At 47.2% G+C, this 21,163-nt stretch overlaps 4 protein-coding genes and 2 non-coding genes across 11 annotated transcripts; all 6 read right to left on the bottom strand.

Annotated features, from left to right (window-relative positions):
- Positions 1–5: 5 nt before the first annotated feature.
- On the bottom strand, positions 6–2,438 carry LOC127774744 (putative pentatricopeptide repeat-containing protein At3g11460, mitochondrial). Its single transcript, XM_052301036.1, has one exon. It carries the CDS (start codon positions 2,434–2,436, stop codon positions 496–498), a length of 1,941 nt encoding a protein of 646 aa, XP_052156996.1. The 5' UTR covers positions 2,437–2,438; the 3' UTR covers positions 6–495.
- A 359-nt stretch (positions 2,439–2,797) lies between these two features.
- Positions 2,798–5,377, bottom strand: LOC127767955 (uncharacterized). The gene is made up of 3 exons (XM_052293447.1): positions 4,931–5,377; positions 4,454–4,644; positions 2,798–4,350 (listed from the first exon to the last, which is right to left on the bottom strand). Exons 2-3 carry the CDS (start codon positions 4,569–4,571, stop codon positions 3,074–3,076), a joined length of 1,395 nt encoding a protein of 464 aa, XP_052149407.1. The 5' UTR covers positions 4,572–4,644; positions 4,931–5,377; the 3' UTR covers positions 2,798–3,073.
- Positions 5,378–6,155: 778 nt separating this feature from the next.
- On the bottom strand, positions 6,156–6,229 carry TRNAI-AAU (transfer RNA isoleucine (anticodon AAU)). Its single transcript has one exon. It is a non-coding gene; the product is annotated as a tRNA-Ile (tRNA).
- A 720-nt stretch (positions 6,230–6,949) lies between these two features.
- Positions 6,950–11,088, bottom strand: LOC127760440 (ubiquitin-conjugating enzyme E2-17 kDa-like). 3 transcript variants are annotated; one of them, XM_052284701.1, is made up of 5 exons: positions 10,938–11,088; positions 9,656–9,734; positions 8,971–9,098; positions 8,390–8,494; positions 6,950–7,303 (listed from the first exon to the last, which is right to left on the bottom strand). In XM_052284701.1, the coding sequence occupies exons 1-5, from the start codon at positions 11,064–11,066 to the stop codon at positions 7,160–7,162; spliced, it is 585 nt and encodes a 194-aa protein (XP_052140661.1). In that variant the 5' UTR covers positions 11,067–11,088; the 3' UTR covers positions 6,950–7,159. The 3 variants fall into 3 exon arrangements, with proteins under 3 accessions (XP_052140661.1, XP_052140663.1, XP_052140662.1); XM_052284703.1 differs by having other exon boundaries at positions 10,810–10,968; XM_052284702.1 differs by lacking the exon at positions 10,938–11,088 and having other exon boundaries at positions 9,656–9,764.
- A 4,662-nt stretch (positions 11,089–15,750) lies between these two features.
- TRNAI-AAU (transfer RNA isoleucine (anticodon AAU)) lies at positions 15,751–15,824 on the bottom strand. Its single transcript has one exon. It is a non-coding gene; the product is annotated as a tRNA-Ile (tRNA).
- A 1,365-nt stretch (positions 15,825–17,189) lies between these two features.
- On the bottom strand, positions 17,190–20,321 carry LOC127760441 (ubiquitin-conjugating enzyme E2-17 kDa-like). Of its 4 annotated transcripts, none has more exons than XM_052284705.1 (5): positions 20,214–20,321; positions 19,076–19,154; positions 18,348–18,475; positions 17,957–18,061; positions 17,190–17,562 (listed from the first exon to the last, which is right to left on the bottom strand). In XM_052284705.1, exons 2-5 carry the CDS (start codon positions 19,143–19,145, stop codon positions 17,419–17,421), a joined length of 447 nt encoding a protein of 148 aa, XP_052140665.1. In that variant the 5' UTR covers positions 19,146–19,154; positions 20,214–20,321; the 3' UTR covers positions 17,190–17,418. The 4 variants fall into 4 exon arrangements, with proteins under 4 accessions (XP_052140665.1, XP_052140666.1, XP_052140667.1 ...); XM_052284706.1 differs by lacking the exon at positions 20,214–20,321 and adding an exon at positions 20,105–20,196; XM_052284707.1 differs by lacking the exon at positions 20,214–20,321 and adding an exon at positions 20,024–20,076.
- Positions 20,322–21,163: the final 842 nt, after the last annotated feature.

Raw genomic sequence — 21,163 nt, 5'->3', positions numbered from 1 at the left:
AGCAGTTTCTACAGTTCTCTCTGCTATTAAATTATCGAGCTTAAAGTCATTCTTTATCAAATGTTTATGCTATCGGCAGCCATGTGCCCATGTCCATCCTGCACAAAGAACCTGACAACACTTAGCTAACGGCACACGACTGCACGAGATCATTGTTAGATCAGGGGGCATGTAAAAAATGCAAAATTTCAGGCCTTTGTTTTGATTTTTTTTTTTGTCTCCTCTACCGATCGGAATTGTTCCATCGGCTTGCGCTTCCAGCCTAAACTCCGGTTCTGAGTGACAGTTCGCCGAACGTCTTCCTGCTCACTCTCGAGATCGGACGGCACTGGTTCGACGGCTTCTCTGTCTTGCTGTTCAACGGTTGGCCGGTAGCCAACATCACGTTCCGCGGCAGATCTCAACCAGCTTGTATTCCCATTTGTCTTTCCTTCACCACGCACACCAAAGTTTGAGTTCCCATTTGTGTTTCCTTCACCAGGCACACCAAATTCTTCACCAGTAGTCTCTGCAGGAGCAGGCCCCATTCTCGAAGCGATGGAACCGGCTCGCGTCCCTGACGAGAAACGCTCTGTTTGTCAACTCCGAGACCGTCTTCAGAAACGAGTGGCAGTCCCCGCACACCCGCAGGTTCTTGATCACCACGATCTCACTTCCCGCCTCCGTGTTCAGCAACCCGAACGCCACCGCCAGCTTCTCGCTGTGGAACCCCACCAATGGCACGGCCGCCGCCTCCGCCACCGCCTTCTCAGCGCGCTCCTCAACCACATCGCCACCCGTCTTCTCCTTCACCATCCGCTCCAGCTCGACCACGAGCTCGTAGATCCTCCTCGCCTGCGGGTGCGAGTGGTCGTCGGCCATGAACAGGTGGACCTTCCCCTTGTGCTCGACGTAGCTACACCCGGGCTCCTTCCTGAGCCCGCGCCGCCTCATCGCCGCCCGCACCTTCGCCACGCCGTCGAGCTGCCCGGCGTCGGCGTAGATGTTCGCCATGAGCACGTAGTACCCCACGTTGGCCGGCTCGAGGCTGACGACGCGCTCGAAGGCCTCTTCTCCCATCTCCACGTTCTTGTGTATCTTGCAGGCTCCGAGCAGCGCGCCCCAGACCGCGCCGTCGGCCGCCATCCGCATCGACGCGATGAGCTCCCGTGCTTCGTCGAGACGGCCGGCTCGTCCGAGGAGGTCCACCATGCAGGTGTAGTGCTCCAGTTTGGGCCGGAGGCAGTAATCGCGCTCCATTGTTGAGAAGTACTTGCGCCCTTCGTCGTACATGCCGGCGTGGCTGCACGCCGACAGAAGGCCGACCATGGCCACGCTGTCCGGCGCGGTTGCTTCCGACACCATCGTCTCGAAGAGGTCGACGGCGATGTCGCCCTGTCCGTGCATGCCGTACCCGATGATCAGCGCCGTCCACGAGACGACGCTCCTCTCGGGCATTTCGTCGAACAGCTCCTGCGCCTGGGCCAAGCTGCCGCAGCGCGCGTGGAAGTTGATGAGCGCGTTGCAGAGCGGCAGGTTGTCGCGGAAGCCCGGGATTGTATCCCGCACGTACCGCTCGACGTCAAGGCCCACGCGGCGCGCGCCGGTGTGCGCGCAGGAGGAGAGGACGCCGACGAGCGTCACGGCGTCCGGTTCCACCCCGCCGCCTTCCGGGCCACGCATGCGCCGGTACAGCTCGACGGCCTCCACGGCGAGGCCGTTCTGCGCGTGGGCGGAGATCACCGCGTTCCACGACACGAGGTCGCGGGAGGCCCGCGGCATCTCCTCGAAAACCTGGCGGGCAAGGGAGGCGCCGCCGCCGCCGCCGCGCGCGTAGACGGACACGAGGCAGTTGGCCACGGAAGTGTTCGCGGCGAGCCCCGATCGCGCCGCGAGGGCGTGGAGCTGCGGCACGATGCCCAGGGGAGCAACGGGGACGAGCGCCAGCAGCGTGACGGCGTCGAAGCGGACGCCGGCGGCCACGCGCATGAGGCGGAAGAGGGAGAAGCAGCCGGCCGGGACCCCGTGGAGCGCGCACCCGGAGATGAGGGAGTTGAACGCGGTGCGCGCCGTGGCGGGCGGCGTGGACGCGAGGGGCAATTCGTCGAGGAGCTGGCGGGCGAGCGGGAGGAGGCGGAGGCGGGAGTAGGAGGAGAGCAGCGCGGAGAGGAGGTAGGCGTCGGAGGACGGGAGGAGGCCGCGCTTGGCCGCGAGCGCGTGTATCTGGGCGACGCCCGAGGCGAGATGCAGCTTGGCGCAGGAGATCACCGCCGCCGGGAGCGCCAGGGCGTGCGGCGGCGGCGAGGGGTCGCCGTGGCGGAGGAGGGCAAGGGCCTCCCTGTGCCGGCCGAGGCGCGTCAGGGTGCGCACCCGCGCGCTCCATGGCTCGAGGGAGTCGTCGCCGCCGGCGACGGCGGCGGGGGAGGCTGGTGCGGAGGTGGAAGGCTCGGTGGCCATTGCCGCCCAAGAGAGCGAGACGCAGACGCCACGGGTCCGCGACCTTGGAGAAGCAGGCGCGCTTGCGCGGGCCCAACGAATCACATTTCGGCCCAATTAAAATTACCGCAACCCCGTGCCTCACTTTCGTCAAATTCCTGGCCCATTTGGCAGAGAATGACACAACAACAACCCGATCCTTGATTGTTCTGAATAGATATGGTAGATTATCTGATTATTATGTGTGACATTGAAGTATAAGCAAATTAATTAAATACTATTACAAAGTAAAAAGCCTGTTTCAAAATGTTTTCTAAGAACTTATATATACACACGAACGTACTTTAGGTGATTTAGGAACTTGGGAAGCATATGCTCCTGATGATCTATAATAGTATGTACATGGTGAAATGTGATAGGGTTAACTGGATCTGCGCCAAATGTGATAGAGAGTACAGCTGTACATTTTGAACCAACACAAAAAATCGCCATGTTAATACCATACAATTGTATGAATCAAACAAACACACTGAAACACACACAAAAAGAATGAAGAATCGTTTACAATTTTTACAATGCAATTGTGTATCAAAATTGCAATGCCATCTGATAAAAAGGACAGGGAATTAAAAAAAATCAAATCAAAAGAATGCTCAGCTCAGTGTTGCTCTCCGTACCGCCGGCTCCGGAAAACCGAGCTCACCGTGCTGTACCCGAGCATGCGGTGGAGCGGCCCTTCGGCCGGCGACGCCGGCCATCGCTGGTCGCCGCTCAGGTTGCTCCTCGCGGACGCGTGCTCCTCCCCCGCGTCGTCGTCATCCAGCCGGCGAACGGCGGGCTGCGGCGCGGAGAATATCTTCTTGGGCCGGTCCGTCGAGCCACTCGCCGCCGCCGCCGGCAGCTTGATGGACAGCGTCTCCCCGCATCCGCCGCACTCCAGCCTGGCCGCCCTGTTCGCCGACACGGCGGCCGGCAGCTGCAGTATCTCCGAGCACTTGTCGCAGACGACGAACGGCGTGCCGCCCAGCACCGCGCGGCAGTGGTGCTTCCGCCCCGCCGCCCTGGCCCGGTCGCCGCCCGGGCGGCTGCTCGACGCCGACGAGGAGGAGGAGGTGCTCCTGTCCCGGCGCAGGCCGTCCCTGGGCAGCGCCTGCACGAGCTGCGACTCGAGGCGGCGCATGAGGCGGGAGTTGCGCCGCGTGACTGCTGCTGCGTACGCGCCGCCGCCGCCGCCGCTGCCGCCGGTGGCGGCGTCGTTGCAGGACGCGCTCTTCGGGGGCATTCCGGCTTGTTGCAGGTGCGCGTCGACGCCGTACGGCTGCTCGACGGCGGCGATGACCCTCCGGAGGTTGTCCAGCGCCTGCAGCAGGTCCCTCTGGAACGCCGGGTCCGTCAGCGGCGACCTCGCCGCGCCGGACGGTTCGTACACCGACGACGACCCCATCGACGACGACGACACGCCGGACGGTTGGTATCCCGACGACCCCATCGACGACGACGACGCCTCCAGTTCCTGGGAGGTCAGCGGCGACGCCCGGCAGCGGTAGCTCGCGGCGGCAGACGTCGGGACGTCGTTGTCCGAACCATAGCTCGATCCATCGTCCCTGAACGCACCCATGTCGCCGCTCATCGGCCGCCTGGTTCTCCGCGACGTCGGCCGGAGTTCGCTGACGCGGCTGTGCATCGGCGAGCCACCTCTCTCTTCCCCCGATTGCTCGCCGCTTCTTGAACCAGCCCTAACGCTGCCCCGATCAAATGCTGCGTAGGGAGCCGAGCTGGTCCGCACCGGAGGCTGCTCGCCGCCGCCGTATGCGACGGAGGACGTGCGGCTCAGCGTGTCCGGGTCGTCGGAGAACACGGAGGCGGTGTCGGCGGAGAGGATCTCGAGCTGGGAGAGCGCGTACTCGGCGTCGTCCGTCGGCTCCGGGTTCTTGCCTGCTCAAGCCAACGATCGAACACCTCGTCAGGTACTCAGGAACACACCCGCGCCGGCAATGGCCGACGGCGCCGGGAAGAATCGTGCGGCGTGCGTGCGTACCTCGGATGGGCGTGCGGCACTTGCTGCAGTAGTAGATGATGGCGTTGGGGTCCTGGTAGATCATGGCGCGGCAGTAGGGGCACCGCCCGAACCGCCTCTTCACCTGCTCGCTCTCCATGCTCGCCGGCGACCGGCGACGTCGCCGATGCTACGACGCCGTCGACGCGCCCGCGCCCACGCCCACGTTTGCCCTGCAAAGAGACGATAGCTTCAAGATTTGTCATCCATGAACTTAATCCCCATGCTTCTTCTGCGTTCTACAGTTTTGCAGCGCTATGTGTCCATGTTCGATTGGTGAATCTACTGAACTTATCAAACTCATTTGCATCTAGAATTCAAGATGGTTATCCCCTAATCTCCTCCCTAACCTACATTCCTACCTGGCTAATTCAAGAACATGAGCAAGAACTCCTAGGCAGAAATTGCAAAGAACCGAGTCATACAAGACCACAGAAACGAACAGATTAACTAACTTACCTAGATCAGATGCCAAAACTCTCAAAGCTCTTCCCGAATTCTTCACCTACTCATCAACACGATCACACGAATTCCCCCAAACCCAAGCTCTTCCGAAACGTGAAGCAACAGGCGAAAGCGAGCGAGGCGATCGATCCGTGGAAGAAGAACAAGAGCAGAAAAGGTCTCTTCCTTTCTGGAGACAGCAACGAGCCAAGCAAGCAAAAAGAATAGGATTTTAGTATGCGGAAGACGTGTGCCGAGCCGAGAGCTCAGCGCCTCAGCTGAGCACACATACACACCGCTTTTTCAGAGGAAGCGTTTGGTGATTATACTACGTAATAGAAATCCTTGGAATCAAAACGAGTCGGGAGCGTGTGGGTGTGCTCGGATTGCTGCTTCCAAACCGCCGTTGACTCGAGAGAAAACTGAAATGATGGAGAGTAGCGGCGGTTGGCTGCACGAGCATTGAAGGCCAAAGAGGAGACCCGGTCCTGCTTCCCCCTGTGCAGAGTTGCTTTTCTATTAATTTTCGTGTGTTTTTTCTCTGGCTGTCACTTCGCCTGAGATGCTGTCACGGTTAGCAAATTCGCCCACTCTGCTTACGACGTGAATTCTACGCGTTTGGGCTCAGGCTGTTCTAGAAGCTTCCAATCTTCACCTGTCGCTGGCCTTGTTATAAAGTCTGCACAGTAATTTTCTGCTGGGTGAACAATGCAGTGGCATGTGGTGAGATACGTGTGCCACTGGCAAAAACGAAAAAAAAAAAGTTCAGGAATCAGCAGCTGAGCCGTCTCGATCTGAGCAAGAGCAAGGCGTTGACGTTGAGGGGGAGGAGGACCAGGCGATGCAGGTCGCCGTCGGGGTTTAACCAGCCCGAGCAGCCTGAGACCGCGTCGCTCGCGTCCCTGCTGCCATACGCGGTGCCATTGGTTTGGACGTTTTCTCTGCTCTTTTCTTGTAGGAGAGGAGAAACGCATGGGGAAGCGTTCAAACATCGTCGAAATTCGAAATTCGAGAGAAGAGGGTGTTGAGGATTTGGTACGTGAGAATGCAGGTGTGGAACTGTACGTACGGGGGGGATGGTCTCTGCTCGTGTAATCGTGTCAACTGCCTCGAGGTCAACTCGTGATCGAGCTCGACTGTTGCCTTTTGTATTGTCTAGTAGTTGGCTCGTCCTTTTGGCTGTTTGTGTTTCTGCTCACGATTAATGGCGCTGCTGAGTGAGTGAGTAAAAAAAAAAAGGTGGCCCATGCAGGTCTCGAACCTGCGACCTTCGCGTTATTAGCACGACGCTCTAACCAGCTGAGCTAATAGGCCACTTGGTTAAGGTAACCTATTATTGTATATTTGAACCTACAAGGGCAGCGGAGTACAACTTTCCAGCGGAGGTTAGGGCACCTTGAATCAAAGAAATTATGGAGGAATTTCATAGGATTGAAATCCTACAGGAAATTTTTCTATGTAGCTCTTTGATTTAAAGGATTGAAGTTTTCCAAATTCTACAAAATTCCTATGGAATGGCTTGTTGCATATAGGTTTTGGAGGAAACTTAACAAGAGGTCTATGGTCCAATCAAACAATTATTCATGTGTATTGCAATCCTCTGTTTTACACTTACATTCCTGTTAGAATTCTATGTTTTTTCTATTCCTCAATTTTTTTATTCCTACGATTTAAAGAGGCCCTAAATGGCTGACAAGGGCAGCAGCGCGGAGATACTGATGCTCACGTCGTCGCGACTAGCTTGGAACCAGAATCGACGGTCCGCAACGCGTCCCGGTCAGGACCGAGCACACGCTTGGTGAAACCGTGGACATCAAAACGTGGATCAGAAGAGGCAACAACGAAATTACCTTTGACACTCTGTTTTCTCTGTAATCGTTTGCATCAACGAGAACCCGTGCAGATACCTTCCTCACACGAGTAACATTACATCATCCATCGGAGTACGAGGAATCCCAGTCCCCAGCTACGAGAAAGGCACAGCTAGGCGCTATTGTGGCACATGAGAGAAATAGCATCACCACCATACCATAATAATCACGGCAAGCATATGTTATCTCATTATCGACGGGCAATGATCATATGTTGATGTTGGGGCTACGAGACACGATGCTACATGGATCTGACACACGACTGGCAGCAACAAATCGGAGGAAATAATGGCCCATAAACAGTTTCTTGGGACAATTACCACGACTGTCTGCATTTAAGCAGCAGGTTTGAATTCAGGGCTTGTGGGTTTCATCATCCCATGGCATACTTCTGGGTCCAGCTGCGGGCTGTCGTCTCATACTTTGGACGATCCGTCTTGTACATGTGGGCAATCTCAGGGACAAGAGGGTCGTCCGGGTTGGGGTCAGTGAGCAGCGAGCAGATCGAAAGCAACACCTGGTAAATGCAATCAAAATGTAAGATAGCCACATATGCAGTTACCGAATAAGCATTAAAATGTAATGAGTAAACTGCGCTCACGGTACATCAACTTGGGGCGGTGGGTGCAAATAGGTAAATTGCTCGTTTCGGTACAATAATTTGAGTAGTCCGTGCGAACCCAGGCAAAAACAATCCACACAAGCAAAATTGATTAAACGTGGTGCACCCTGATGACACCTTTGCAAGCTAGCAGTTGTTTTGTTTTGAAAAATAAAATGCTTGTTTTGAAAAATCAAATCGGTATTCCAGTAGTGCAAGCAGCCTACAAGAGGTTGCAACATAGTAATTATTATTGCTGACTGCTATATTCTGCAAATACGAAATTGAGCTAGTGTGTGCAGGCCTGCACAACTACAAGCAACTGCTGGCGTGCATAGGTGCCGTCCTGGTACTACACATCAGATCAATTTTGCATGTGTGGATTGTTTTGGACTAGGTTAACACGGGCCGGGCAAGTTATTGTACCGGAATGAGCATTGTTGTGGTATCTATTTGCACCCACCTCACAAGTTCATGCACCATGAGTGTAATTTACTCAAATGTAATGTTCACACTTCAAAATGAAGGTGTCCACCTACCTTACTCTGTGATAGAAATGAATAATGCGCTAAACAGAACCTCGCTATTTCTTGACATATTTTACGGTTTTTAGAGAAATTTCAAAGAGTTTCGGACCGAACAGAGGCTTCACTTAACATTCTGCCAATCCCCCACTTCCACAATGAAATAAACAAGACCATTTGAATGCTATTATTGTCCTCCGGTATCATACTATGCATACAGAACACTAATAATTTAGAACCCTATAAAACTAATATTATTACATGAGGCATAATTTAATACCAAGTAGAAAAAAAATAACAGCTCCAACTTTTGGAAAACAAAGATCAAAGAGTAGCAGTTGAGACTGTATGAGATGAACCAATGAAATAATAAGAGCCATACTTCATGAAGAAGATAAATGTGTTACCAGGCGTTTATGTTATTCATTACTATGTTATACATAATAAAAGAAAACTAGTGAAGTTTTCATATAAGCACCTTAGAAATTGTCAAAGCAGGGCTCCATTGCTCCTTAAGAATGTCAAGGCATATGCTTCCATTGCTATTGATGTTTGGATGGAAGACCTTTGTCTTAAAAGATACCTGAAAAAAAGGACACAACTTAATGCGTAACAGCAGAAATAAAGAAAAATATACACAAAAGAATCCATCACAAGGCAGAATCAAAAGTGAACAAGTTTATTTTTCCTTTTTTTTGGAGGGAAATCAGGTAATTTTCATTACATGGCTTAGAAAGAAAGTCCAAAACAGGAACATACTCTAGTACACTAAAGGAAAAGAACTACAATGATTCTACTTGGAGTAAACATAAGGAAAACAAAGGTGCAGCTGGGGATTCCAGTTTATAGAGCTAAAAATTCACAAACATCGAAGATCATTTATGATACTGAGTGATGTAATCAGTAACAGGACAGTGAATTTAAGACAATTGCCCCTTAAGATCAATATACATTAAAAGAAGTAGTAGTGAGAATCCATGAGATGGAGAGAGGGTTCATCTTCAATAAAAGTAGCAAATATAGGAAAAGTTTGCCCCAGAATTAAGACTAACTGCTAACCTTTGGAGGCTTGAAGGGGTAGTCCGGGGGGAAATGAATATTCACTAAGAAAACTCCACCAGCATAGGGACTATCTGGAGGACCCATAATGGTCGCCTGCCAATGGAACATATCCTCACCAGCAGGACCTAAATTTATAAGATCTCATCAATGCCAGAGCTTGTACAAGCCAAAGGGCAAAAAGGTAAGCAAGACCAAACTGACCAAAATAGTTCATTGATTACATAAGAACAGATGATCAATTGCAGTGGTTCATTGTTGTCGATAATTCATTAAGATTTTCAGTTTAAAATGTAAGCACTTCACTCATTGTAAATTACAAACATAACAACTGCCTAACCAACAACACAAAAGCATCAAGACTGCAACTGACAAGATTGTGAATTCTCTTGTAAGAGTACTCTAGATAAACCCTATACATTCAGAACACTGATAGTTCAATTTCGGCATGAATCAAACATGGAATACAATACAATAAATTAAAGATTAATTTATGGACAACCACACCATTGGATGAGTTCGCAATATTCCAATAATAAGGAAACCCATTATAAACAACTTGTACAATTCCATCAGACATGAAAACATGGATTACTACCAACAGAGTCATTATCATATCAACGTTCAAGTTCACACTGTCTACCAGCCAATCAGCCATGGTTCCACTGATAAATCTTGCTCATACCTGCACTGCATGATGTTGGAGGATCTTTCTGCAGGTCCTTTAGTTCCTTGAGGATCCGCTTCGATGCCATGATATGCCCCTGCTTAAATTGCATTGTCATACTTGTGAGAATGAATTCTATATTATTAGTTCTACAGTTCTAAACATGCATTGGTACATACTTACATAAAATTGAATCGAATATAAGTAGACGAAAAGCAAAGCAGGGGGCTTCTTTTTAACAGGTCAAAAGAATTAAGCTCAGCACACCCAGAGTAACCTTGCTATCAACACATCCAAAGTAATTTATCCTAAAATTACAAATCTATGGACCCACTAATATCCATCCAAATTTGACCTCTCTCTTGTAAACCAGAAAGATAAACAAATGTTATTTGAGCCCATGGTCCTGACATCTACAGCAAAAATAAATGCTAAGGGCAAATTTAAGATAATTTAAGATAAAGTAGTAAATTCCCACGCATATCTACTCCACTAGACCAACACATGCAACTATTTCATAAGGTCACAAAATAACGCATACCACTATACCAGCAAACAAGTCGTTGATCACATATTAACACGGTTATCAAATTCTTCAAAAATTTGCATTACCCCCAAACGCGTGACATGATATACTAGGAATCAGATAAGGTGCAACTACGGCTAAACCACATCAACAAAACTACGGTTATCAAATTCTTCATAAATTTGCATTACCCCCAAACGCGTGACATGATCTGCCAGGAATCAGATAAGGTGCTACTACGGCTAAACCACATCAACAAAACTGAGGCATATCCGAGATCAATCAATCAATCACAACGTCTCAACGAATCCATTGTTCAACGCATACAAAATAAGTGAAACAAATAGCATACCCAACTACATCCGAATACGAACAGCTCCAACTAGGTCGCGCAACAATCCGGTAAAAGTTCACACCACGTGACAGATCGACACTGCCGAACAAATGGATCGAACAAACAGGCACCAAAAATTCGACCAAAAACAAAACAAAAAGCAAAAAATCCGCCGCAGTGAGAACCGTCGGATCTACCCCAACCAAAACACGGGCCACGGAGAGGGATTCGATTCTGGGGGAAAACCACGCAGAGGTCGGGGGGGGGGGGGGGGGGGGCGCGGATCCAGATCGGGATGGAGCGGGGACTTACTCGCGCCGATCTGGTCGAATCGCGAGGGGGCGGATTGGTGCGGCGGAGAAGAGCAGAGAGGTGAGGGGGGAAAGGGGAAGGAGGCGAGGGGGATCGGGGGAGGAGGTGAGGTGAGGTGTGTGCTCTACCTTTTCTTCGCAGCGGACACGAGAGGTCGGGGGTGGGAGACTGGACGGAGAGAGCCCTCGCTCGGTTTCCGCTCCGGGTTCGGCTTGTTTTTGTGCGCAAGCGGGGGCGTCAAAACGGGTCGAATACATGTGATCCGTTTAGGAATGGAAAATTTTGCTACAGGATTTTTTTTTTTCAAACGTGCAAAAGGATTGCACGTCAATATATTAGCAGTAAAACTACATGGCATTGTTATTATGTGGTTTTAGCTCTAAGGCACCGCAAAAACAAACTTTTTGAGGAAAACAATCCATAATTGTGGTATTTTACCAGTGGACACCACACCGACTAAAATATCAATTTCCGGTTGAAGAGGAGAGAGAAATCAAATGTCAAAAATGCTCTTGGGCCCACATGTCAGCTCTCCTATCTTATATATGTAGGGTCTATATGGTAGCAGCACGAAAGGTAAATGAAAAGAAAGAAGAAACCGAAGAAAAGAAAACGAAAAAAAAATGAAAAAGGGAAGGGGAGTGGATGGCGACATTTGCAGCGTCGTCGCCGCTCGCCGCAAGCCAACCACGCCTGCGACCGCACGCCGGCACCGGCCGGCCGCCTCGCCGCGGATCTGGCCGGCTGCAGCGTTGCCAATTCGCCCGCGGGGCAACGTCGTCACACCGTGCCAAGCCGCTGCTTCGCCCAGCCTCCGCAAGGGCCACCTCCTCCTCCATGTCGTGCCACCACAGGCTGCCCCGTGCGGGTCACCCTCCTCTGTAGGGTTGCGCCACCGTAGGCATTGGCCGCATCTCGTCCGCCGTGGCCGCCCGACCTCACCGCTCAACCACTGGCTGCCGCCGCTCGCCTGAGTCACAGCCATGTAGACCCCACATATACAAGATAGGAGAGCGAAAGGGCCTATAGCCTAGTGGTACAAGAGTCTCAGTAGCACCTTAGGTCCTAAGTTCAACTTCCCATAGGAGCGAATTTTCCATGATTTAACGGCATTGTGCTTTCAGTGGTAGGCGACATACCCGTCGACAGCGATGCGCCTGTGATGACTTCTTCAATCTCCATGATTTGCCTGACCTAGTTTTCGAAGATGCTCATAGGGGTAGTGTTTGCGTGCGTGCGTTCATAGGGGATTTGTCCGACCCAGTCTTCGAATATGCTCATAGGGATAGTGTTTGCGTTAGAGCGTTCATAGGGGATTTGCCCGACCCAGTCTTCAAATATGCTCATAGGGATAGTGTTTGCGTGCGTGCGTTCATAGGGGATTTGCCTGGCCCAGTCTTTGAAGATGCTCATAGAGGTGAGTGTGCGTGTGTTGTGAGTGTCTGCTTGTTTGCGTGCATGCTTTCATAGGGTGAGTGTGCGTGTGTTGTGAGTGTCTGCGTTGTACTATGTAATTCTAAAAAAAAAAGATAGGAGAGCTGGTATGTGGGCTCAAGGGCATTTTTTGACATTTCACACGATTTCTCTCTCCTCTTTAACCGGAAATTATTATTTTAGTCGGTGTGGTGTCTACTAACAAAATACCATGATTATAAAGTGTTTTCCTCAGCGGTGTCCTAAGGCTAAAACCACACAATAGCAGTATCTTATAGCAAAATTTCCCTTTAGGATATGGTAGTGGAAAATGTTAAAGCAGGTGTAGAAGATACTTCTATCGCTCCGCTTGTACTTATTCGTACGATTTATTAAAAGAAATAATAAGTATTGGTGAAACTTTTATACGCATATTTTGACGATTCAAAAGCAAATAATATAAATGAAGTATGATGAAAAAAAAACACCATAAAATAAACTCCAAAATCACATTGTCTTACAACTGGGGTTGTAATAAGTTTAACTTTGGACCATCATCTCGCCAATATTTTTTTACTTTGGGTTAGGTAATAACACAAACACATGTAATTTAGACCAATCATATTTTTCCTATTTGTCTCTAGCAACTCACCACAGTATTCTTGTTAGGTAGTACATACGTGAGCTCAAGCTCCTCTTTTCCCTCCAAAAAGCTTTTGCTTTTCCGATCTTCACCCACACCATCATGCTCACTCTTAGCGCTCAAGCTTTATCTCCGTCGACACTATGCTCGTGTTAGAGCAAGGTTAATAATATAGCTAACTAATAGCTTCAATTTATCTATAGTCAATCAATTCATACAATAGTTGTTTACTATACTATTAGTATATGATCCCACTGTCATACACACATTGCGTCTTGGAGTCTGTGCTGCAGCTGGTTATAAATCCGTAGACCGCTGCTCTTCTCTATCATCTTTTATCTCATTAAAATATGTTTGTAACTAGCTAATAGTCTAATATTGTACCTGCTCTTAGGGCCCTACCTCGGTAGATGTCATGTTTGCGCTCGAGTTTGAGCTTAGGTCCACGCTATCTAGCGAGTCTGAGCTTAAGTTTAATTATCCTCTTCGATGCATCTTCTAGCTCGAGCTCCACATGTTGGCCCCACTTAGAGTCATGCTGGCCACTTGGCTCCTTTAGCTACAACACCCACTCGTGGAGAAGTGCTTTTTAGTCCCGGTTCGTAACCCCCCTGTAATCTCGGTTTTCCAACCGGGATTACGAATCCGAGACTAAAGATCGCTATTTTTAGTCCCGGTTAACCGGGACTAAAAATAGCGATCTTTAGTCCCGGTTAGTAACAACAACCGGGACTAAAGATCTTCCTCTTATTAACCGGGACTAAAAATCATTTTTAGTCCCGGTTTTTAATGGAACCGGGACTATTATGGATTTGGGTTGACCGATCAAAGATGGTTTCTCTGCCAGTGACCGTACCAATCCTTCGTATCATAGTACACGTATTTCGAGTTCATTCATGCGTTATCGTGAATTCGTGATACATCGGTGATTTATTCCTTAGGGACAATGACAATGGACTATAGGTGCTGTGCACCTGGGCCAAGCCATCGACAATGACGTGTCGCGCGGTGTCTACTGACTATTGGTCTAGAGAGTTGACCATGGCTCAATGCTCGTCAGGAATAGCCACTATACATGTGATAGAGAAGGTGTCCCACTGTATAGCTAAGAATATCAAGTCCAAAGTAAAAAAATTAGCTATAATCTAGTTGAAAGTAAAACAAATATGTAACCTACTCCAAATGAAATTAGGACGATTTATTATTCATCATTAAAAAAATATATCATTGCTATTTTATGATAATACCATAAAAAAATAAATGAATAATAGCATAGCTCAAAAATAAAAATAAATAAAAATGGATAACAAATATCATATCTAAAAGGAATAATAACATATCTAAAAAGAGATAGGGGAACAAAACAAAGGAACAATAGCATAGCTAATAAATAAATAACAAATAAAATAGCTCAAGAGAGAGAGAATGGAAATGAATAATAGCATAGCTGAAAATAAAAGCAGTGATAATAAATAGCATATCCAAAACAAAGAATATAACATAGCTAAAAAGAGAGTGAAAAAAAGATAAAGGAATAGATGAAAATAAAAAAGGATAATAAATAGCACATCTAAAACGCAGAATATAACATAGCTAAAAAGAGAGGGAAAAAAAGATCAAGGAATATGCTAGGAGTAGCTATATTTATGGCACCATATTTTTCATCAAAAAGTAGTTGGCATATATTTATACTGTAAGTCCCTAAAATTACATAGTGTATTTACAATATAAGTCTCAAAATTACATATATAAATCCTAAAATTACATATACAAGACCCAAAATTACATAATTATATGTAAGTGGTGTGTAAGTGGAGTGTAACTACTGTGTAATTTGTACTACTAATTACATTTGACATATTTTTATCTAAAAATTTGTCACCATATTTTTTAGCTGCTAACGTCTTGCATCATTGTTTGGTTTATATCCTGTAATTTGCCACAACACGAATCTAAGAGGAGATAAAATGATATAGAAATATGTCGACGGTGGATACTCGTAGACCGGATATAGAGGGTATTGGGGTCCGTTGGTACGAGGATCTACGTAGTACGACATCAAGCAAACAAAAGATAAGGATTATACTGGTTCAGGCCCCTTGGTAGGTAATAGCCCTAATCCAGTTGATATGGGATTATATGATGGAAACCATAGATTATACAGGGAATAGCAGAACTCGTTGATACCGACGAGACCGTAGTCGAGTTGGTCCGACTAGATCTCACAGCGACCTGGCTCCTACACGCTCTGACTCCGTAGGCTGTGGTGGGTGTGTTGGCAGTGATATTCGATGTCTTAGGTCCTGCCCAGGGGGTTCCTTATATACCGCGGGTCAGTTCATCTCCAAGTAGGACTCGGAGATATCAAACCCCTCACGATATGGTAAAGACCCAGTTTTGTCCGAGTAGAACTCCTTCCATCCGTAGACACCATCCCTATCACGTGATAGATTTCCTTAATGTATACGGAAAGTATCTGTATATGTGTGGGTATACCGCATTAGTATACTACGTACATTTAAGGATAAAGGGTATACCTTATCCGTAACCCTGACAAAATTGACTATAAGCAAGCCAAAAATGTAGCGACAGTATTTTAGCAAAACTGTAGCAAAAAAAAAAAGCACCAAAAAATTTTTGCCACAGCATGAATCTAAGAGGAGATAAAATGATATAGAAATCGACTGTAAGCAAGCCAAAAATGTGGTGACAGTATTTTAGCAAAACCGTAGAAAAAAAAGCACCGAAAAATAAAAAAATTTGCACAGCATGAATCTAAAAGGAGATAAAATGATATAGAAATCGAATGTAAGCAAGCACAAAATGTGGCGACAGTATTTTAGCAAAACCGTAGCCAAAAAAAAAAAGCACCGAAAAATAAAAGGTGGCCCATGCAGGTCTCGAACCTGCGACCTTCGCGTTATTAGCACGACGCTCTAACCAGCTGAGCTAATAGGCCAGCTGGTTTGTAAAAACTATTTAAACTTTATATAGTCCCTTATCTCCCCTGCGTACATGTGCTTTAATGACCAGAGTCATCAGAAAGCTGCAACTTTCGCCAACGGTGAATTGGCCTCAAGGGCAGCAGCGCGGTCCAAGTCAGGACTGAGCACGCTTTCCGGAAAGATCGTGTACTACCGGTGTTTGGTTGGTGGCCTCAGTTTGCTACACCAAACTTTTGGGGTGTAACAATTTTTTAGCTAGTATTTGGTTGTGTGTCGCAGTTAAGTCAAGTCACACTTTATTAGTATATTGGTACACGCGTCATAGTCTCATTTGCTAGCCAAAATTTACTATAGTTGTAGCCAACAAATTATTGGCCATACTTTATGTGGCTTACCATAGTTATAGGCAAAGTTAGCCTCAATCCAAACACTCCATACGTGAACATCGAGCGGAGGCTGCGACACCGAAATTACCTTTCAAGTCACACCCGTTTCTCTCATAAGGCTGTTCACAATGTGTTACCAAATTTTGGCATTCCTCACATGCCACGTAGACAATAAACCTTGTAAGCTTCACGTTCCATTCAACAGTGCAAGTACCAATACAAGTATCAATAGTGGGTCCCATCGGTACATCTTTTTACTTTTTTTTTATCTCCCAATCTCTCTCATCTGTTTAGTAGTACTACTCCGTCTCTCAACAAGTAGTACTAGTGAGCTCTCTGAGCGGCGGTGGCTGGCGGCGGAGCACAGCCGGCCAGGCGGAGAGGCGGCCGGCGCGCCGACGCTCGGATCCGGCCTCCGCGCCGTGAGCGGTGGCGGCGGGCGGGGTGGTCGAGCGGTGGCGGCGGCCGGCGGGGCAGCCCGGGCGGTGAGGCAGATCCCGCGGCGACTTCGCCGGCGGCACGAGGGGCCACGACGCCGGACGGAGAGGCAGGGGGCGGTCGAGCGGCGGGACGGAGAGGCAGCCTTCCACCACGGCGTGGCACCCGGCGGAGAGGCGGCCGGGCGGATCTCGGCGCCGACGAGCGGACGACTTGGAGCGGCGCCGGCGGCTCTCTCTCTCCTGTGATTTTTATTCCCAACACGCTCTCTCTCTCATCTCCTCTCCTCTGCATTTGACAGGCTTTTCAGCCAACTTTGGTCACTCGGTCCTCGCTTGGCTACACACATAGATGACATGGCACTGAAAATGGCATTGCTTCCTTTGAGGCTGAACGCCACCTAGGAGCATTGTAAATGCCCTACCGTTACATCAACAAGCTCCTCCGTGCAGGCAGCTTCCTCGCATGAGCTACTCAACCTCCACTCCACCATTGGAATACGAGGAACCCCAGGTAAGAAAAAGGCACTAGGCGCCATATTGTGTGCGCATGACAGAAATAACATCACCACCACCATATCATAATTATCACGGGCAAGCATATGTTATCTCATTATCGACGGACGATGATCATATGTTGATATCGGGGCTACGAGACACGATCCTAGATGGATCTGACACAACACGACTGGCAAGGAATCGGAGAAAATAATGGCCCATAAACAGTTTCTTGGGACAAATTTGTCTGCATTTAAGCAGTGGATTCGAATTCAGGACTTGGGGTTTCATCCCATGGCATACTTCTGGGTCCAGCTGCGGGCTGTCGTCTCATACTTTGGACGGTCCGTCTTGTACATGTGGGCAATCTCAGGGACAAGAGGGTCGTCCGGGTTGGGGTCAGTGAGCAGCGAGCAGATCGAAAGCAAGACCTAAAACAAACAAACCCAAATTTTAGCGCCACATATGCAGTCACTTTGAACAGACAGCGCACTCTCTTGTTATCTAGATTGTGTATGAGATGAATCAATGCAATTCGCCAAAGTTCATAAAGAAGGAAAATATGCATTCAAGTTATTCATTTAGGGCGAGTTTGAGGAGAAGGGGATTGAGGAGATTGGGAAGATACGCAAAACGAGGTAAGTCATTAGCGTATGATTAATTGAGTATTAACTATTTTAAATTTCAAAAATGAATTAATATGATTTTTTAAAGCAACTTTCCTATAGAAAATTTTTGCAAAAAATACACCATTTAGTATTTTGGGAAGCGTGCATGCAGAATTCAATGTGCTTTCCTATAGGTAGTGAAGTTTCATCAAAGCACCTTAGATATTGTCAAAGCAGGGCTCCACTGCTCCTTAAGAATGTCGAGGCATATGCTTCCATTGCTATTGATGTTTGGATGGAAGACCTTTGTCTTAAAAGACACCTGAAAAAAAGGAGCTAACTTAATGCATAGCAGAAGGAATCCACCACTAGGTAGACAGTAGACTTAGTGAACCAATCTATTGAGCTAAAGATTCACTACTATTGTAGATCATTTATGAATTATGATACTGAGTGAAGACAGTAAATGATTGTGAAATAAAGATCCATTAAAAGTAGTAGCAATCCATCCATGAGATAGGGAGAGGGAACAATAGCCACATGATTCATCTTCAATAGAAGTGGCAAATATTGGAAAATTTTGCCCCAGAATAAGGCTCGCTGCTAACCTTTGGAGGCTTGAAGGGGTAGTCCGGGGGGAAATGAATATTCACCAAGAAAACTCCACCAGCATAGGGACTATCTGGAGGGCCCATAATGGTTGCCTGCCAATGGAACATATCCTCACCAGCAGGACCTAAATTTATAAAAATCTATAGTTCATCAACACCAGAGCTTGTACAAGCAAAGGGCAAAAAGGTACGCAAGACCAAACTGACCAAAACAATTCATTGTTTACATGAGAATAGATGATCAATTGCACTGGTTAATAATTGTCCATATTTCATCAAGATTTTCAGTATAAAATGTAAATACATTAGGATGCTCTGTCTTATAAGCGTTTCTTCAAAATTATAAACATCACAGCTGTCTAGATGAAAACACAAGGGCATCATCATGACAACAACTGACAGAATTATGCATTTTCTTGTAGCAAGAATACTGGGTGAAATTGTTTACATGTAGGACACTGATAGTCCAATTTCAATGTGGACCAATTGAACAACATGGAATACAATCTGATAAACAACTCACCACCCAAAATATATTCATCAAAATTAATTTACGGATAACCACACCATTGGATGATTTCACTACTAAAGGATACAAACAGTTCGTACAATTCCATCCGACAAGAACATGAGGACTACCACCCACAGAGTACAATTATCATATCAACGCTCAAGTTTACACTGTGTCTAACAGCTATAGTTCGGCTGATAAATCTGGGTCATACCTGCACTGCATGATGTTGGAGGATCTTTCTGCAGGTCCTTTAGTTCCTTGAGGATCCGCTTCGACGCCATAATAAGCTCCTGCTTAAATTGCATTAGCATACTTAAGAGAATGAAATATATATTATTAGTTCTACAGTTTTAAACATGTTTGGATCCATCCTTACATAACATGGAATCGGATATAAGTAGATATAAAGCAACGCAGTGGGACTTGTTTTTAACAAAAGTCAAAAGCATTAAGCTCACCACATAAGCAACTTCGCTATCAACACATTCAAAGTAAATTATCCTAAAATTACAAACCTATGGACCCACTAATATCCATACAAACTTGACCTTTCTCTTGTAAACCAGAAAGATAAACAAAGGTTATATGGGTCCATGGTCCTAACCTCCATAGTCAAAATAAATGCCGTAAGCTAATTGAAGACAAAGTAGTAAATTCTCACGTATCTACTCCGCTATACCAACACATGCAACTATAATTTCACAAGTTCATAAAATACTACTGCATACCAGCATACAAGCCGTTGATTACATACTAACGCGGTTATCAAATTCTTGATAAATTCGCATTGCTCCCAAATACGTAAAATGATCTGTTAGGAATCAAACGACAACTACTGCGCCTAAACCACATCAACAATGGAGGCAAGCATATCCGACATCAATCACAACGATTAACGAATCTATCGGTCAGCACAGACAAAACAAGTGAAACATGAGCATCTCCCATCGACATCCGAATAACTCGAACTAAGACACACACCGACCAGGGGGAAAAAAATCACATCACACGACAGATCGACACTGCACAACAAATGGATCGAACAAACAGGCATCAAAATTCGGCCAGAAACCAAGCCGAATTCCCCCCCGCCGTCGCGCACCAGAATTTACCCAAACAATACAACCCCCCCGCCCCACCACGCGTCGGATCTACGTACCCGACCAAAACACCGCCACGGAGAGGGAAATCACGCGGAGGTCGGGGGGCGGATCCAGATCGGGATGTAGCGGGGACTTACTCGCGCCGATCTGGTCGAATCGAGGGGCGGATTGCTGCGGCGGAGAGGAGCAAAGAAAGGGGGGAGGCGAGGGGGATCGGGGAGAGGAGGGGGGGGGGGGTGTTCTAACCTTTTTTTCGCAGCGGACACGAAGAGTAGGGGTGGAGACTGGAGAGCCCCGCTCGCTCGCTCGTTTTCCGCTTCGGGTCCCGGTGTTTTGTGCGTAGGGGGGGTGGGGTGGGCCGGTGGCTCAAAACGGGTTGCGGTATAGGAGTATGTGATTGTGATCCATTTAGGATCGGTAGTGTGGAAAAATTATATAGGAGTTGCAAACCACAATTCCTTGTTTGCGATTAAAAAAATCAGCTAATTCATATTTTCATGATGTTATTAATCCCTTCTTACTATAAAGTTGTGACTCACTAACAGTCATTCATTGTTATAAAGCTCAAATTTTATGAGGCCACACCATCAAGATTACCTTGCCTGTTAGATCATTATTTGTCTCTGTAAGTCCACCGTTATATCAATTTCGCTCTCGTATTTTAGGCATGTACTCGCTCCTTCTCACATTGATCATCATATAAGTTTATGAACTAAGACCAAATATAATTTAAATCACATCAATCAAGACATCATGCACATATTCTCTCACAATGCATGCATCGATTAAAACCCCATGCCAATTACACCCTATCATGCACACCATTATCCCATACTGTATTAATTGTATTATGATGAAATCTGTGTCCATGACGATAATTTGAGAAATTTTGGATTCTATTACATGACGATCGATTTGGGAAAGACGGAGTAATAATAGAGTGCAAAGGCATGGCCCAGCCCAACCCAGCTCTCAAGCGCCTAGCACAACGCCCCCGCGCATAGGGCTCTTCTCTTGACGTATTTCATCCTCACTTACTTAATATTATTTCTTTATTCTCTCATTAAACATATCACATCAATTGTTTTTTAAGTAGATGATTAATCTATGGACCAAATTATCTCCTTCCTTTTCTTCTCTTATAAAGCTATATCACCTTGCTTTTACATTTGAATCATCATTCCATATACTTTTTA

Source organism: Oryza glaberrima, chromosome 1 (genome assembly GCF_000147395.1).
Source record: "Oryza glaberrima chromosome 1, OglaRS2, whole genome shotgun sequence".
NCBI lineage: Eukaryota > Viridiplantae > Streptophyta > Magnoliopsida > Poales > Poaceae > Oryza > Oryza glaberrima.
The sequence above is the reverse complement of the archived record's forward strand: the minus strand, read 5'-3'. Positions and strand labels throughout refer to the sequence as shown.

Bases quoted from the DNA above. Each gene is read 5' to 3' on its own strand.
- LOC127767955 (XM_052293447.1), bottom strand. From the start codon at position 4,571: ATGGAGAGCGAGCAGGTGAAGAGGCGGTTCGGGCGGTGCCCCTACTGC. The intron at 4,351-4,453 runs GTACGCACGCAC...TGGCTTGAGCAG, and splicing joins GTGCCGCACGCCCATCCGAG to GCAAGAACCCGGAGCCGACG.
- LOC127760441 (XM_052284704.1), bottom strand. From the start codon at position 19,175: ATGCTAATGCAATTTAAGCAGGAGCTTATTATGGCGTCGAAGCGGATC. The intron at 18,476-19,075 runs GTATGACCCAGA...TTATAAATTTAG, and splicing joins TCCAACATCATGCAGTGCAG to GTCCTGCTGGTGAGGATATG. The intron at 17,563-17,956 runs GTGCTTTGATGA...TGTTTGTTTTAG, and splicing joins CTGCTTTGACAATATCTAAG to GTCTTGCTTTCGATCTGCTC.
- LOC127774744 (XM_052301036.1), bottom strand. From the start codon at position 2,436: ATGGCCACCGAGCCTTCCACCTCCGCACCAGCCTCCCCCGCCGCCGTC.
- LOC127760440 (XM_052284701.1), bottom strand. From the start codon at position 11,066: ATGTATTCGACCCGTTTTGACGCCCCCGCTTGCGCACAAAAACAAGCC. The intron at 8,495-8,970 runs GTTAGCAGTTAG...CCTTTTTTTCAG, and splicing joins ACCCCTTCAAGCCTCCAAAG to GTATCTTTTAAGACAAAGGT. The intron at 7,304-8,389 runs GTGCTTATATGA...TGCATTTACCAG, and splicing joins CTGCTTTGACAATTTCTAAG to GTGTTGCTTTCGATCTGCTC.